Source organism: Oenanthe melanoleuca, chromosome 7, assembly GCF_029582105.1.
Source record: "Oenanthe melanoleuca isolate GR-GAL-2019-014 chromosome 7, OMel1.0, whole genome shotgun sequence".
Lineage (NCBI taxonomy): Eukaryota > Metazoa > Chordata > Aves > Passeriformes > Muscicapidae > Oenanthe > Oenanthe melanoleuca.
In genome coordinates, this window is record NC_079341.1 from 11,256,126 (window position 1) to 11,271,803 (window position 15,678).

General features: G+C 40.0%; 1 protein-coding gene across 2 annotated transcripts in view; it reads right to left on the reverse strand.

Annotated features, from left to right (window-relative positions):
* Positions 1-695: 695 nt before the first annotated feature.
* ALS2 (alsin Rho guanine nucleotide exchange factor ALS2) overlaps positions 696-15,678 on the reverse strand; it is a 35,511-nt gene continuing 20,528 nt past the window's right edge. For both annotated transcript variants that reach the window (XM_056496132.1, XM_056496133.1), the window contains exons 16-34: positions 15,321-15,391; positions 14,912-14,978; positions 14,421-14,623; positions 14,210-14,275; positions 12,726-12,824; positions 12,064-12,228; positions 9,807-9,918; positions 9,433-9,510; positions 9,189-9,322; positions 7,490-7,657; positions 7,109-7,226; positions 6,415-6,572; positions 5,587-5,709; positions 4,918-5,094; positions 4,479-4,524; positions 3,920-3,981; positions 3,126-3,275; positions 2,776-2,872; positions 696-1,429 (exon numbers count right to left, since the gene is read on the reverse strand). In XM_056496132.1, coding sequence (XP_056352107.1) covers positions 1,391-1,429; positions 2,776-2,872; positions 3,126-3,275; positions 3,920-3,981; positions 4,479-4,524; positions 4,918-5,094; positions 5,587-5,709; positions 6,415-6,572; positions 7,109-7,226; positions 7,490-7,657; positions 9,189-9,322; positions 9,433-9,510; positions 9,807-9,918; positions 12,064-12,228; positions 12,726-12,824; positions 14,210-14,275; positions 14,421-14,623; positions 14,912-14,978; positions 15,321-15,391 — 2,133 coding nt within the window. In that variant the 3' untranslated portion in view covers positions 696-1,390. The remainder of the gene's footprint in view (positions 1,430-2,775; positions 2,873-3,125; positions 3,276-3,919; positions 3,982-4,478; positions 4,525-4,917; positions 5,095-5,586; positions 5,710-6,414; positions 6,573-7,108; positions 7,227-7,489; positions 7,658-9,188; positions 9,323-9,432; positions 9,511-9,806; positions 9,919-12,063; positions 12,229-12,725; positions 12,825-14,209; positions 14,276-14,420; positions 14,624-14,911; positions 14,979-15,320; positions 15,392-15,678) is intronic.

A 15,678-nucleotide genomic window follows, 5' to 3' on the forward strand; every position in this document is an offset into this window, starting at 1 on the left:
TGGCAGTCTAACATAATTTAAGCCATTCTAATGTTCTGTAATCTCCATTTCCCCCCACCCCCTGCTTTTTAATTTTTTTGAGTCAGTCCTGGTACTGCAGTTCTCTTGTTACTCACCAGTGTTATTGGTATAAATGAAGTTAGCCATAAACCACAGAACACACACACACACGCACTCAGATTCCCCAGGGAAATGACTTCTTCTCTACAGTCTCCAAGGTGAACTGCTTCAGCAGGCATGATCACCTTGTAATTAGTGCCAAGAGAGACAGCCCAGTGTGTCCTGCTCTGAGTGAGAAGCATGGAAGCACTGAAGCTCTGCCTCAGAGGCAGCTCTGGCTCAGCACAGGCAGAACCAGGAGCAATGGCAGCAGCTCCAAACCTGCTGAGCCTGCGGGGTGAACTTGCAGGAGCTTCCTGCAGTGGGAAGAGCTTGGCATTGGTGCCAGGAGTTCACCTCTGGGGCAACAGCTCTGCATACTGAGCCCTGCTTCCCGGGAAGGGGCCAGACATCACTTGCTGCTGAGAGGGGAGTGAGAGAGGAGCCTGGGTACACCTGTGTTAACCAAGGTCAACCCAGCACATGTGTTCAATAGCATCCTTCTCACCTCCTTCCGCAAGGGCTGACAGAGACAGCGCTTGTCCTCAGGGTAAACAAATGGAACACTGCACAGCACTTCATTCAGTGCCAAAATCTGAAGTGGTCAGTGCCTTTTATTTATTTCATAAACAGAAAGAATGGTAGAATGCCTGTATATTTACAAGTCTAGTAAACAGGGAAGTCCGTAACAATGTGATTATTTCCACAACAGCACATGAACACTGCATTCAGCAATGCTGTTCAACACAGATGCCTCAAACCGTTATAGCCAAACACACTATAGGTACCCATTATAAATACTAACATATTTCTATTTTCTTAAATAAACAAACATACAGCTTAATTCAGGAAGACCAAGTGGTGCTGTGGTGCAATTCATTCCCTTTAAACATTTCTGCTGCTGAACCAGGAATAAGAAAAACAAACCCACTGCTTTGGAAGCCATGCAGTCCAGACTCTCACATGTGTTCTATGTAGATGCCATGCCTTTGTGCAGCATGGATAAATTAAAAGAAGTAAATAATCTTTCTGTTAGAATAGGAAAGTATTTCTTCTTGGTAGGTACTTGACAAACCAAGTCTTTAACTTCATCACCACTTCACAGAAAGTGCTTCTGGCTGCAGTTTTTAAATCTTAGAACTGGGAGTTCAGGAGAAACAACTGAGTATTTTCATCTGCAGCAGTAGAAGTATAACCAAGTATTTTCTAAGGGCCATTTCAAGGAAAAGGTGGTTATTAGTGAAGTTCCACAGAGTAGATTATCCCACAGAGGCAGGTTGTAAATGATGGTCTAGGTAAGCTTCTCATGTTGAATCTGGTAGTAACACGCCTGAATTAAACAAAGTTCAGATTAGCACAAGTTCACAGTAAACCATCACACACAAAAAAGTTGATTGTTTTCTATACAAGAAAACAGAGGACAAGGCCCTCTACAAGCAGTGATGATACAGTGGCACTCAACACGTGAGAACCTTCTGATATGTAAGCTAGCAAAATGAGCAACAGGAGACTAAGTTACAAATTACATCCAGCACCTAATCAAGCAAGACAGCATGATTTGTGGCTCTATTTTCACAGCTCCCAGCTATGCCAAGAGGAAAGTATATTTTTGGTTACAAGTCTCTCTTTGCCTTTTGACAGAAGAACTCAAAAAAAAAAGAATTATTTTTTACAGGACAAAGATGCAGGGATAAAGCATTTCAAAAGCACTCAGACTGAAAAGCAACGACTTCCATCACCCTGAACTCCTGTTGAGAGTTATTCACTTCTTAGTGCTGGTTCAAATATGCACTGGGTCAGGCCAGCCAGGATCAGGAACTTTATATAAATGTCTCAGACAACACCTGCACTCATGGTAAGTTAGATTCTACTTCAGCTTCCATAAGTAGGTTCTTTAGTAAATTTGAACCAATGCAATCTTTCCTTTTTTGCAACATTATGAAACGAGTAGGTCTTAAAAAAAATCCTCAAAATGGAGGACCCAACCATTTTGAGTTTGCACAGACAGAAAATACAATCAATATAACCTAACATTTCAGTTTAAGATGAACAAAACACCAAAACACCACCACTAAAACGCTCCACACGGCTCAACTGTCCCAAGATCCACATAATAAACAGTTTTGAGGTACTAGAACAATGTATTTACATTATGAATGCCTTACTGTACAACAGGATATTCTTCCAAACACACTTTCTTTTCCCATACTTAAAAAGATAAGAATACTTCATTAAATGTGGAAAGTGACAGAGTTTTTTACCCTAAACTGCATTATTGGAAAGTCTTGATGTAATGTTAGACTCAAACTTTAATGGAATGGGCTAATCTCCAAAGAAGCATTTAATTTCAATTTTTATAGGGACAGTAAGGCTTGTTAAGCTGCAGGGGAATGACAAGCTCCAGGTAAGCATTTAGAACAGTTCAACAGTAACCAATATTACCTTTGACTAATGCATATTTGCACATTGCACTATTTTTCTTTGCAGTACCTGCAATTAGGAGGTTATCCAAAGCTCTACATTAAATTTCCTTGCTGACCCTAGTAAAAAATTCAATTAAAAAAGTCAAAGAAGTTATAACCTAATGTTCATATAACTTGTCCTAAGCTGCTCTTCATTGCTAAAAGCTGGTTATTTCCAAATAAAGTCTTTAGTAACTCTGAATAATTTTCATACCTTCAAGGTGGTGAACATGATGCCTTGCTCCCCATGCTGGAGATAGGGATCCATCAAGTCTTCGATTAAGTGCACCTCAGACCCCAAATTCCTTATCCTGCCACATGTGACAGTAGGAAAGTGAACACAGGAACAAAAGGTGCCAGTATAACATTTCTTAATTCTGAATTCAGGCCCTTTTCATATTAAACTGTTCAAGATCTTTTCAGTCAAAGCAAGCAGTCAAATTGGAAAATTTACGTTACAAGAAGCCCGTAGCTAATCCTATAACAAGCAGCAGTTATGTTTAACACAGAAGTACTTGTACTGCCTATGTTCAGCTTATGACTGATGCCACCCTTAGTGCCTACCTGGCTCGTAGCACCACATAGAGAAAAACAGGAAACAAGTCATCCATGGACCACAGAAAATCTTCCTGAAGGGTCTCAAGTACACTCTGGGAGATCTCTTCAAAAGTCTGCTGGATCACCTTCAGCTTGTCAGTTGGGGTAAACGTGGTACTGTTTGGAGAGCAAAAGCAAATCGGGACAGTAAGCAGTGAGAGATCTGCATCTAAATTAGGAAGGGTTTGCTGGCCAGCATGGCCCTCCCTGTGCCCAGGGAGGTCAGTCAGATATTGATACTGCAGCAGAGCTAGGGCTGCAAGGCTGCACAGGACCCAGGCTACAATCACCACACCAAGGCACACTACTGCAAGTCAGACTCTCTTCAAACTTTTACCACTATACTAAAACACCATAAAAGGAAAAAAGGTCTTTCTAAAATATTTTTAATTTCTTAAATTCTGGCATAGCAGACACAGAAAAGCCTCCCATGCTCAGGTCACTTTACCACAGCTGTTTGGAAATTCATATGTGTATTTGATAGACATTCCTATGCCTTTGATTATAAATTGTGGAAAGTTAGGGTCGTCACGCAACAATAAATGGTGCCCCACAGACACCTTTCAGTTGTGTTTATAAGGCAACACTTCATTCCCCAGCAGGAGAAATTGCATGTTTATTCAGAACTGGAAAACATCTTAGTGACTTCTCTTACAAAGGTGAACAAAAAGGGGTGACATATAAAGGATCCCAGTCAAATAAACCAGATACTACTCTAGCAGGAACAGTATAACACTGAAAGACAAATTGAAGAGAATTACCTGATTTGCTGTAAACATTCAACAGCAGAGGCAAAGCAGGCATCCTTTGTGTTTGATGATACCTGTGTAATCATGGTAACATTTATCAGGCAGGTTCAGCATCTGCCCTGTTAAAGTTCAGCCTCTCTCAACAGGATAATGATTAAGAATGTAAACGATACATTTTTTCTAATCAGAAAGTATATAATGATATAACCCTTTCAATTAAGCATCTTGAAAATCTCCTTGCTAGACTTTTATTCTCACACTTTCATAACTAGAGACCAAGCAAAGGTCCCTTGATTCAGTCAGTCAGTGAGTGACAAAGCTGGACTGATGGCCACGGTAAGAAATCACGGAACGGCTGGGGTTGGAAGGTACGTCTGGGGATCATCTAGTCCAGTGACCCTGCTAAGTCATTACTGTAGCATTTAAAGAGTAGGCAAACTTAAGGGAAGTACAATAAAATGGCATATCTTAAGCAAAAAGCCTGGTCAAAAATTCTTTGATCACTTTGATGATTTGAGCTTCTTGAAAGAAGCACTGGGCAAAACACTTAAACAAAGCCCAATGAACATACCTTTCTACTCTCTCCAAGGATGGACACAGTTCCCGGCCAAAACTTCCTGCAAGAAACCCAAACACAGTCCACTGAAAGAATATAGACTTAAAGTACTTTTCGCATTACAGGAATGAAGTCATCATATTGTGAGATACAACCACCCTTCCTACAGGATCAACTACACCCACAGGTTCCCAGAACACTGTCTAATTTGAAATGTCTCATTCTGCTTTTGTAGCAACGCCAATCTTTACTTCCTTCCCATCCCTTCCACCTCCCCGTTTCAGAAGAGGGAAGGTTTGATTCACTCTCTCAACCTTTCTAATTAGCTTGAAGACATGTTTAGATGCATTTAAATCTGAGAAAATACTTCAGAAAACTGGGCGTTTTAGTTGCTTTATCTAATGACATACCATAACCAGCTCCAGTTTCTGTTTCATTGTTGCAGCATACTCACACTTGCACGCCAAGAAAGCTGAGAAGAGCCATGTCAGTTTGTTTGTTTAGGCGTAAAACGCATTCCCAGTAAATGTCCTCCTCACGCTCGTTGTCCAAGGCATACAACATAAACAGAGGGGGATAGAGGCGTGGCAGTAATACAGGGAGCAGCAAGCCAAAACTGGTAACCACGTAGCTGCAACAAAAAAAATAGAGGGGGTGGTTTACAGAGGAAGACAAAAAAAACAATTATCTATAAAAATTGAATGAAAATCATTGGAACAAATCTTTCATGTAGCACGAGCCTATTCTACAAGGGAAAAGAGTAAAAAAATAAGTACAAATCCATCAAATAGCAACTCTGATAAGAAAAGATTATAAATTACCTCCAGTGCTCTTATCCCAAATATTTTCTGAAGCCCAGGCCCAAGCCTTAACTTCCTTACCCATAACAGACAAGCAAATTTTAAGTAAAGAACCATTGCATGGACAAACATGAAATGCTTATTAAAGCCATAACATGGACGTTTGCTTATCAGAATCTGTCATCAGACCCATAGAGGAAAAAAAACACTCTTTAGAACCATCAGTTGAATATTGTCTCTCTTTCTTCCCCCACCCGAGTAAAACAACCACAACAAATAAAATAAAGGCTTTGTTAGTTTTTATTTGTTTTTCCTTTATGTACCCTGGCTCAGGAGATTCTGATCTGGAATCAGATTTCCCACTGCAAAACGATCGTCTTCCTTTTGGCTCCGTAGCCACAAATGGAATTGTGCTGCCCTCTTCCGGGAGATCAGGAAACAAGAACCTAAACGGCAACACAACAACACCTGAGGTCACTCAACACAGATCTTAGCACTAAGGCAAGACCAGAGAGAAGGAAGTCAGCAGAAATAACAGAAGGTGGGCTAAGACAGTACAGCTAACACACAGTACCAGCTCCCTGGAAGAAAACTTAGGAAGGCCAACCCCTCCAAGGACACCTTTCCTACATTTATACCACTACCCTCCAGTTAATGCTTCTAATTGTTAGTAATTTGGTTTATTTCTCTTTCAGACTGGCAGGACACAATTAAAGCTGTAATTATTCTCAAGAATATAAGCCAGCTCTTCATAGGAAGATTGTTTATCCATGTTGGTAAGAACTTTAATGCTATATTGGTAAGAACTTCATGGAATACACTGGAATTCCCTATACCCTTTGACCACTGTCTTTGCACAGCACCAATATCCATAGACATTACATTGTAAATCCATATTCTAGGTGAGCTGCTTAAAGCCACATTTCAAAGTACAATGTGGGATGTAACACAGTAAAAGTGTAAACAGTAAAGTTTTTCCATTTTTGATAAAGCATTCAAGACTCCTTAAAAAGATGAGGAAAATACAAGCAACCTCCAAAATTAAGTAACAATGCCAGCACCTTTGAACTGTACAGCACTAGACAGTTTCAGTACGTGGAAGAGCTTCAATGAATTCAGCAGCAGTCTGACTCGGACATGAGTCTCGTTACCTGACCAGCTGGAAGATGCGTTTGAGGTAGGACTTGATCTCTCTCACAGCCTCCTGCAGCAGTCGTCGATTTGCTCCTACTCCAACATAGGTCATTCTGTAGACTGCCACCAGTGTTTCCACCAGCTTGCCCAAGGGATGGAGAGGAGTATCACAAGCCTGAGACAAAGGATATTAATTGGCCAGTCAGATAGATCAATGGCAGACAAGTTAAACAAATGTAATCCAAGAGACATGGGTGAGAGATCCAACAACAGGCTTTAAAAAATATATTACATATCTCAAAAATGAGATATATTTAACACTTTGCCATTTGGATTATATGATTTCTGTGGCAGCTAAACACAACTTATAGGAGTCAAGACAGTACAAGAACTTGTGCTACTACTTGGACTACACATTTGTCCAGTACTCTTAAAACTAACATGTAAAAATTAGCAAGTATTTCAAGAAGCTTTGCTGGGATCCAACATTAAAGAATGAAAACAGTAATTGAACTGTTTAAGAGAACATTCATTAGGTATTCAATGATTTTAGTCTTAGCTGTGTACTTCAATATATTAAGAAGTGATAAGCAAGCATGAGCTATGGATTACAGGGATGCAAATATGGAAATAATTAGGAAAGCTATTACTAAGCAAGCTTGATGTCATGCTTTGCCATGCTTTATTATGTGAGCATTTCAGTCACAATACCTTTATCAAATATTTTTTTATATTTTCATATTTTTCCAGGGTGAAGGCACCAATGTGTTGTGGAATGAACTCCAAACTTTCCAGTGTCTGAGTATGTGAGCGGCTCAATAATTCTGGGCTGCAGTTTAAAAAGACAAACATTGTACAGGTTGAGGTATACAATGGAGAAAAAGCCCCTGACATTAAAAACTCAAGTAGCAATACACATCACTATGTCCCTGGAAGGGTTTGTAGTGCAGAGCAATAAGGTTATGATTTCACTTGGGATTTGCTGTTATAACTAAAACTTTCCAGTTTTAGAGTTTCTAGTTTAGAGCCACGTGCAACTCCAGCTTCCTCCTCCACCCTGTTTTGCTTGCTGACAGTTCTGTAGGAGCCAACCTGTCCTTGTGCTGCCGTCGGTTGGTGGTCAGAGCCACCGCAATGTTGTCCCAAGCCTTCCATCTGTCCCCCTGGCCAGGGCTCTCACATCCAAGCTGGTTCCAGCATTCTTCAAACACTGCCTTCCATTTCTCATCAGGGGACACTGCCAGGATCCCAAGTTTCCGCCTAATAAAATGACCAGTGGGTCTGTTAAAATCAAATAGCAATGAAACTACACATTCAGCTTGAAAACCACCCATGGCTAATGTCAATCTAATCTCTCACACTGTTTTACCAAAAGCTGACAGACTTAACAGTCTCTACTGTGAACCAAGTTTTATCACTAAGAATAAAGCTAGAGCCTACTACTAATACCTACATGAGAAAAACAGCTATGAACCTGGTTAGTTTTACTCTTTCTTGCAGCCTTCCAGTAAGCAGTACAACAAAGGGCTGGTGCTTATCTTCACCACTGGTACTCTTTCAGAAGTCTCAGGAAACATTCATGTAGCAAGGACACAGCACAAGTAAGTCCCGAGTATCTTGCTATTCTGGAGTGCACAACCAGCACAGCTACCCACACAAATACCAGGGATGGGTACACAGCTGCTGACCCTGAAGTAGCAGCTACAGATAATGTTGCATGATATGTTAGGGATGTGCTGATAGAGAGCAAAACCAGGCATCCTTTCACTGCCAGACAATGCTCAAGGATCACCTATAGCCAGAAGAAAACCAAGAGCCCTTCTTCCCATGTATACAGATAAAGATATCTCAGACATATAATGAAATTTAGGGCTTTGAAAAGCTTTCTCAAAACAAATAAATGCTGTCAGGGTTAACAGTTCTATCTTGATTTAAATCAAGTGTCAGAAATTGTCAGACCTTTCATCAATATTTCTTCCAGCACATCTGAGATGAGAACTAGCAACATGGGCATTTCGCCATGCTGCCAGTTTCACAAAGCAGAAAAAGCAGATTCTAAGCCTTTTCAGAAATTATACCAGAAGATTTTCAACTTGAAGACAGTCAGAAGAGTGTAGATGAAACCCTTATTTCACAAGCAATCCTCAAAAATATGTACATACATTAATTCATAGACTCCCTACTGGGGTAAAAAGCAGACAGCTGTGAAGGCTGCAAGTGTTCAGTTCAGCAGGGAGGCCCTGCTTAACTTGCATGCTGTTGTAGGTGTCAGCACTGTCAAAGAAATTACCAGTGAAAGCTTCAGGAAGCCAACTGAGAAGTAATCTATGTAAAAATATTAGAGTCGTGTTTCCCATTTTAATCTGAAATTTCAGAGCACTCTTCCAAGACACTGAATCCCATACAGCAATTGCTAAACTATTACATAGTGCTACCACATACACAGTCATTCTCAGGAGCTCCAAAGTCAGCAGCAGCTGTGAACTCAGGTTCTACCCGTCAATTTCAACATATACAAAAAAAATTTGAGACCGCTACAGCACAGCAGCAGCACATCAGCTGTTCTGTAATTTCATGCCACTATTTGCATATTCAAGCAGTAATTAAAGCAAGAATAACTATAAAAGTATATTTATCTAATTTCCTGAGCAGCAAGAAAGAGGAAAATCTTTTCAAACTCTCACTGTTTCTTTGGAAGAAATATTTTTGACTGGTCTTTGAAAAAAATCAATCTTTCCGTTCCTAAGTATTAATGAGCCATATGAGAAATTATTTATTATTCAACACTCACAGTGCTTTAGGCTTGTCCTTCTCATTCTCATACAAACTAGGTTTGAAGTAGGTTCCAGTGATTTTTATTCCAGATCCCCACTCTCCACTGAAGAGACCTTCAATATAATCTCCATTTGGCAAGGTCAGTGTTCCCTTGAGAATAGATAATAAAAAACTTTAACTAAAATCCACTGGGAAACAAATTACAACCTTTTTATTTTCTTAAATGGTAACAGTTTACAAGTGACAACTGTAACACTGACCTTTCCACTCAGAGTCCAGTTATCTGAAAATTCCCCCTCATAGACTGTATCATCCTCAGAAAGCAGAATTCCAGTCCCCTACAAAAAGATTAATAAAGAACACATAGCAGTAATTATAAGAGAAGGCCAGATCACAGATCTAAAGATGAGCTTTAGAAAACCTGCTATTAATTCTTAGCACGCAGTAATTTTTAAACTCTTTCTGAAGTAGTCCTAGGTAAAACAGAGCAGGGATAATATAGATAATTCTAAGAGCATGGGCAACAGCAAATTAGAAGAACAGAAGGTTTCCACAGCCTAACACACTCATCTGCCTCTGAAAGCTGCACACTTAGAGGAGAAGCCCTAAGCCCAGGGTCCAGTGTCCAACTCACCATCATTTTGTTGGCGCTGAAGGCTCCTTCGTAATACAGTCCAAACTGAGTAACCACAACACCATTACCCTGGCAAAGATCATCTTGCCACATTCCCATGTACTTTTCTCCTCTGAAGAAAAATGAAGTAAGAAAAACAGAGTCTAAATAATACATTTCTATTCCTTCTTTAGCTTTACAGCCACATTTACCATTAGAGAAATCATCAGAAGAGAGTCACAGAGCACTTGCTTTGGCTCTGTCAGTTTAGCTTCACCTGCTCCATGGAAATACAGACTCTTTCTGATATAAATAAATTAGAGTGAAGTTTTTTTTCCCAGTTCACATTTCAAACTGGGCCTTATTCAAGCAAGTTGATGAGCTGAGACAGTGCTGAAGCCCTGTTAAACCCAGTGCACGCCCCAAAGAACCTGAGCAGTTCTTGTTTTGCTAAAGTTTTTTATTTCTTTTACCTAAAGTCAGGTAACTCAAACTGAAGAGAATAAAAAAATAAAAAGCAACCTGGATGTTCTTTTTGGGGAATAGGAAGGAGACCTAGAAAGTCATACATGATATTTTTGAAGTATTAAGAATGCAAATATTGTAAAGAAACACATCATATTGTAGAAAGTTTCTGTATAACAGCCTAACAAAGGTCATGACATCAAAAAATTTATTAGACAAAAACTGCTTACAAATAAACATCAGCCTCCTTGGGACTATTTTAAATACTTTTTTTCCTTTATATAAGCACACAAATGTCAGGCTAGAGTTGTTTGAAACTTAGTGCAAGTCCCAAATATTTTGAAACAACCTATTTTTCCAGTTGTTCTGAATGAGAACATGACATTTTCACCATGCAATTAATAAAAAATTAACTTAGCCAGGCTTTTTTTTCCTGCTCTTAGAGGAAAACTAGCAATTGATTTGATGCAATTCTGCTTGTTACCAAGCATTTTCCTTGAAATGTACCCAGGAAAATCTATGTTTATAGTAAAGAAAGTAAGCCCAACCATTAAACTAAGCTCAGGGGTCTCTCCCAGCTGACTGGCCCCAGAAGGTGGCAGGAAGCTTGTCTGATGATTCATCCTGCCAGCTACACGGGCCTCTGCTGGGTGAAGGCCCCTTGGAGAGATTCCACATGCTCGGTAACCAGTAAGGAAACTCAAAGTCCCACTTGTTCAAATAATTGCAACAATGACAGCAGGCAATAAAGAGTGTCTGCAGCTATTCCCTGTTTGTCTGGGCTGCAGAAAAAGTGCAGAAAACAAATCCTGAGGACACAAAGATACACAGATTACCTCCCTGAGAACAGAAACAAAACTACATCAGGGCAGCTCACTCATGTTCGAGTAGCTCTGGAGGGAAATGCAAATGCCTCCTTCATGAACTAACACTGCATTTACAAATTCTGGAGGTGAGAGGATTTGCAAGAAAAGCTGATATCTATTTGTCCTAGGTAAATAAATGACTAAAGAAAGTATGCAGAGACATCTTGGCACTACAGTGTAAGAACAACCACCACCCCTGAGCAAGACTAGATGCAAAACTCACATCAGGAAATACCTAGAGATGTTACAACAGCTCTGTTTTGGAAAAACATCCCCCCTTCACACTACAGACTTTTGTCTGCCTGGCTTTTGAAGTGGCCACTCAGTTAAACCAACAACAATGCCTTGGGCTTTCACCAAAAGCTCTTCCCAGAAAAACAACCAATAAACTGGTGACTGAAAGACAGACTATGTTGATGTGTGCTCAGGGTTTGTTTACTGCACATATTTAGTGCAAGTCTGTCTCTGAGACCATAATTTCAGTAATGTGCCCTGAGAAGAAGCATCTTCCCTCCACTGCATTGACAGAATAAGCTAATGGAAAACCTGAGTATGAGTTGAAATTCATGAGCACCATTATTTGCTACTGAACTACCCAGTCTCATAGGCCTGAGATGAAAGAATACTTCTCACATGAATTTATAACACTTTCAGCACATGCACAACACAACACCTCAGTAAGGCACCATATCCAGAGCCAGTTTTCAGGCAGGAGTATGACAGAAAAGCAAGACAAAAAAACCAGTGCAATTCCTCCACCATTCACTCCAGAAACAGCACCAAAAAGCAGTTCCTAGACCCATTTCTTTATACCATGAACCTAGACAGGCCAGCAACATAGAAAAAAATGAGACATGCACTATTACTGGTACTAACAAATCAAATCCTTTCCTACTCTTTACAATCACATGTCGTACTTGAGTTATAAGGATTCGTGGAAGCACTACCTTGTGATATCATCAAAAACTCCATAACCACTCTTCTTGTCCATTATCCACTGTCCAATGAACATACTGGGAGAAGAAGAGGTGAGCTTCCCGCTGCGCAGCAGCCCGTGCCCGTGCCGCATGTTATCCTGAAAACACCCTTCATACACCTCACCGGTGGCGTAGCTGCAACAGCAACAAGAACAAGTGAGAGGCCTATCATCTACTGCTAGTTTTGGAATTCTTGATTGATTTTGTTTTGTTGGGCACTTCCCCCACACAGATAAATCCTCTCTTTTTTCTTCAAGGAACTGCATTACAACCACAGCAAGCAGCAGTAAGAGTTAAAGGATGTTTGGGATAAAAGTGATCCTTTAATAAAAGTCTTTGGATGCTTTGTTGTTTTAAAGCCATTCTCTGCCTAACAAGCAAGGCCATTGGAGGTTATAGTTATCTTTCAGAATAAAGAATCCTCTCATATTGCGAGGTGGCAGCAACATTAGAGCAGACATTAATAACAGAACACTGTAGAAGTTGCATTGTGAGCAAAGCAGAAAATAAGTCACACTAGCTACGACCACAAGTCTGCAATGTAAGTAAGCTACACGCAGAGGCCTGGTCAGAGCATCAGCCCTGCTCTCCTGCAGCAGAGCAGTGACAGTAACACAAGTGCCACAAGTTACCTGTACACTCCATGCCCACACATTTTGCCTTCCTTCCAGTATCCCACGTAATGGTCCTCTTTATTCAGTGCTTTGTTAGGCACTCTGTATTCACCATACCTGCCAGTGCAGAGATGGAACACAAGCAGCTGTAACACCAATACATTTCACTAACAGAGCAGATACACATCACAGAGTCATTCTAAAATCAGAATGCTCTCTCTCATTTTTGTGCATCTCTAGCTACAGCAGTCGCAGGTGATATTTTTCATAAGAGAAAGCAAGAATTGCAGCATCACTAGGTCAATTTAGTCCTTACTACTCTCTCCTTTTTGATTGTGATGTTATAAATACTGCTCTTGCAGCCACATTGCAGCATTTTTCTCAAGCCATGAGTCTTTTCGAATCTTAACACTGATTCTACCTTTATTATTTTCTTCAGCTCTTGATAATTCAAGTACATTCTATTGCAGGGAAAGATGAAGGCAGGTATTGCTACAGAAAATATTTTTTCAAAAGATGCTAGCTTCCAATTATGTTCAGTAACAAGGAATTATTCATAATTTCAGTATGCTTGAAAAGAATGAGATATACAATTGTATTTATTGGTTTTAATCTCCTGAGGAGATCAAGATCCAGTTCTGAGGGTTCTCCTGAGAGCATGTCTACCCCACTGCTGTTAAGTGCTGAGACTATACCATGCATGCTGAAATACAAGTATACACATTTGATAATTTGAGCAATTACAGCTAAATACTAATCTATTTATTTCTGGCTGGGACTTGTTTGCAGTGTTTCCATCTCCAACAATCCTAAAATCTCCATGATTAGTTACATTTAGTTACAAATGACCAAAGCTCTAATCTTGTTTTATGGTTTGACATTATACCAATGGCCAAAAGGAATTTTAAAAAACTGCCTGCAGTCAGACCCCATTTCAATTTCTCCTCCAACTCAAGATAAAATACATCTTGAAGACAACAGGACTCCTCACATATTTTTATCCTACCCAGTACAGACATGTCGGCTCACAAGATGCATATAAAAACACCTTTGGAAATAGGTTAATCTCTCAGTCTCAACAGTGCTCTAAGCAGATTCTTAGCAATGAAGTCCACAGATTAATTCAAAGCTGTGTAATACATTAAGTTATTTTCAAGTGGTTTTATTTGTTTCACCAGATAACATGATAATGTCCAGACCTTCTGTTCAGTCTGCTTTCAGTCTCCTCTGAACTAGTTATCTTCATATCAAGATCACATACTCTCCTTAGTTTTCACCCAAACCCTGAAGTCTGAATTCAAGATTTTGTCTCTTCACTAAATTACTAAACCTTTGCTCTACCAGAAATAGAGCAAAGAAAACATTAGAGAAGATGCATCACTGTATGGTAAGGAAGGTTAGTAAGGCTGACTGTAAAACCTTTAATTAAAAAGGTTTTGCTGTTTTCTCCTACAACAAAAGGTATTTCTTGCCTGGCTCCACAAGTAGTTAGAATATCTCACCCATCCTCCAGCCCAGTCCGGAAAGTCCCAGAGTACATTCGTCCATCTGCCCATTTTAGGATCCCTCTGGACAAAAATACAAACAGATATACAGATATATAAGATAACCAGTTCACTTTGCACTTTCCAAATACCTTCTGTAAGTGAGCCTACTTATTGTTACAGCAACCACTTCATTTTGGTTTCAACAGCTCCATTCCAATGCTTTTACCTTCCATGGGGTTTTCCTGAAAGCCACCTCCCATCATAAACAGCATCCTTGAATCGAGGGTCCTTGTAGAAGGTGTATTTGGCACTGCGAGAAATAGGAGGTTCCTGTCTTGGCACGTTCCCACCAGCTCCATACAGAATCATGTCAGAAGTCCCTCTAAGGGCCTGATCCACTGCTTGGCTTATTGCCCTCAGCCACTTGGTCTGAAACAGAAAGTGGCTCATTACAGGATGTAGCCAACACCTGTCTTTGCACCGACTCCCACCTTTACAGCAAGCACAGTCATGTCCCTGCCACTGCTCAGCACAGTGCTGTGCACTGCAACACTGCTACACTCAGGCACCATGCACAGCCAGCCTGCACACTCAGCTGCAGGAAGACTTCATTCTTGGGGAATACTCAGACAATCCTTCTCCCAATTTGGTTTCACGGAAGGGGAGAAAGCCTCATTTGTATCACTGAAGCCGTGTCAAATTTGTAGAAATGCTCACCTTCTCCTGTGGTGTTGAAGAAACAAGAACAAATTGTTCTTCTGGTGTTGTAATCTTCAAACCGTTCCTACGTGGGGGAAAAGTATTTTAATCTGTGAAATTCCATCCTGAAACCCCAAGGTTTCTTAGAGCATTGATATTGTATCTTCTTTTTCCTACCCCAGCTAGAATTTCCTTTAAGTTAGCAATAAAGAGAAGCAGCAGCAAACAAGACTTGCTTCTCTCTCTACCACCTTTACAACTTTAAGACATAGAAACACATTTTCTGAAACAAAACAAAACAAAAAAAAAAGGTAGACATGGCTGCAATCACTGTATTCCTTCCAAGTTCACAATAATTGGTTATCAAATGCTCATGATCTCTCCCAAAATATCAGACTATTTCAGCATTACATGCAAGAATACTCACACATTACCAGTTTCTTCTGAAAGAGCTTCCACCCACAGTGTGGACAAGGGAAAGATATGGTGTGTTGAGAACTGTAAGAAAGGAGAAGAGAAACATTACTAGTTACTGATTCATTAACCCATTAACTGATGCAGTTTTTTCCAAATGGCTTCTTTTTTCCCTTTGTTTGAGAACTAGGAAAAACTGAGCATTAATGACTCTACCACTTTGCTTCAAGAAACAGCCAACAGAAACCATGCCAGCCATAGGGCAAAGCAATCAAATTCTAAAAAGACACATAATTTCAGATTTATTTTTACACCACACAAACTTCTCCGTATGAAAAGTATGTAGTGTTTGAAGCAGAGAAAAGGTCTTG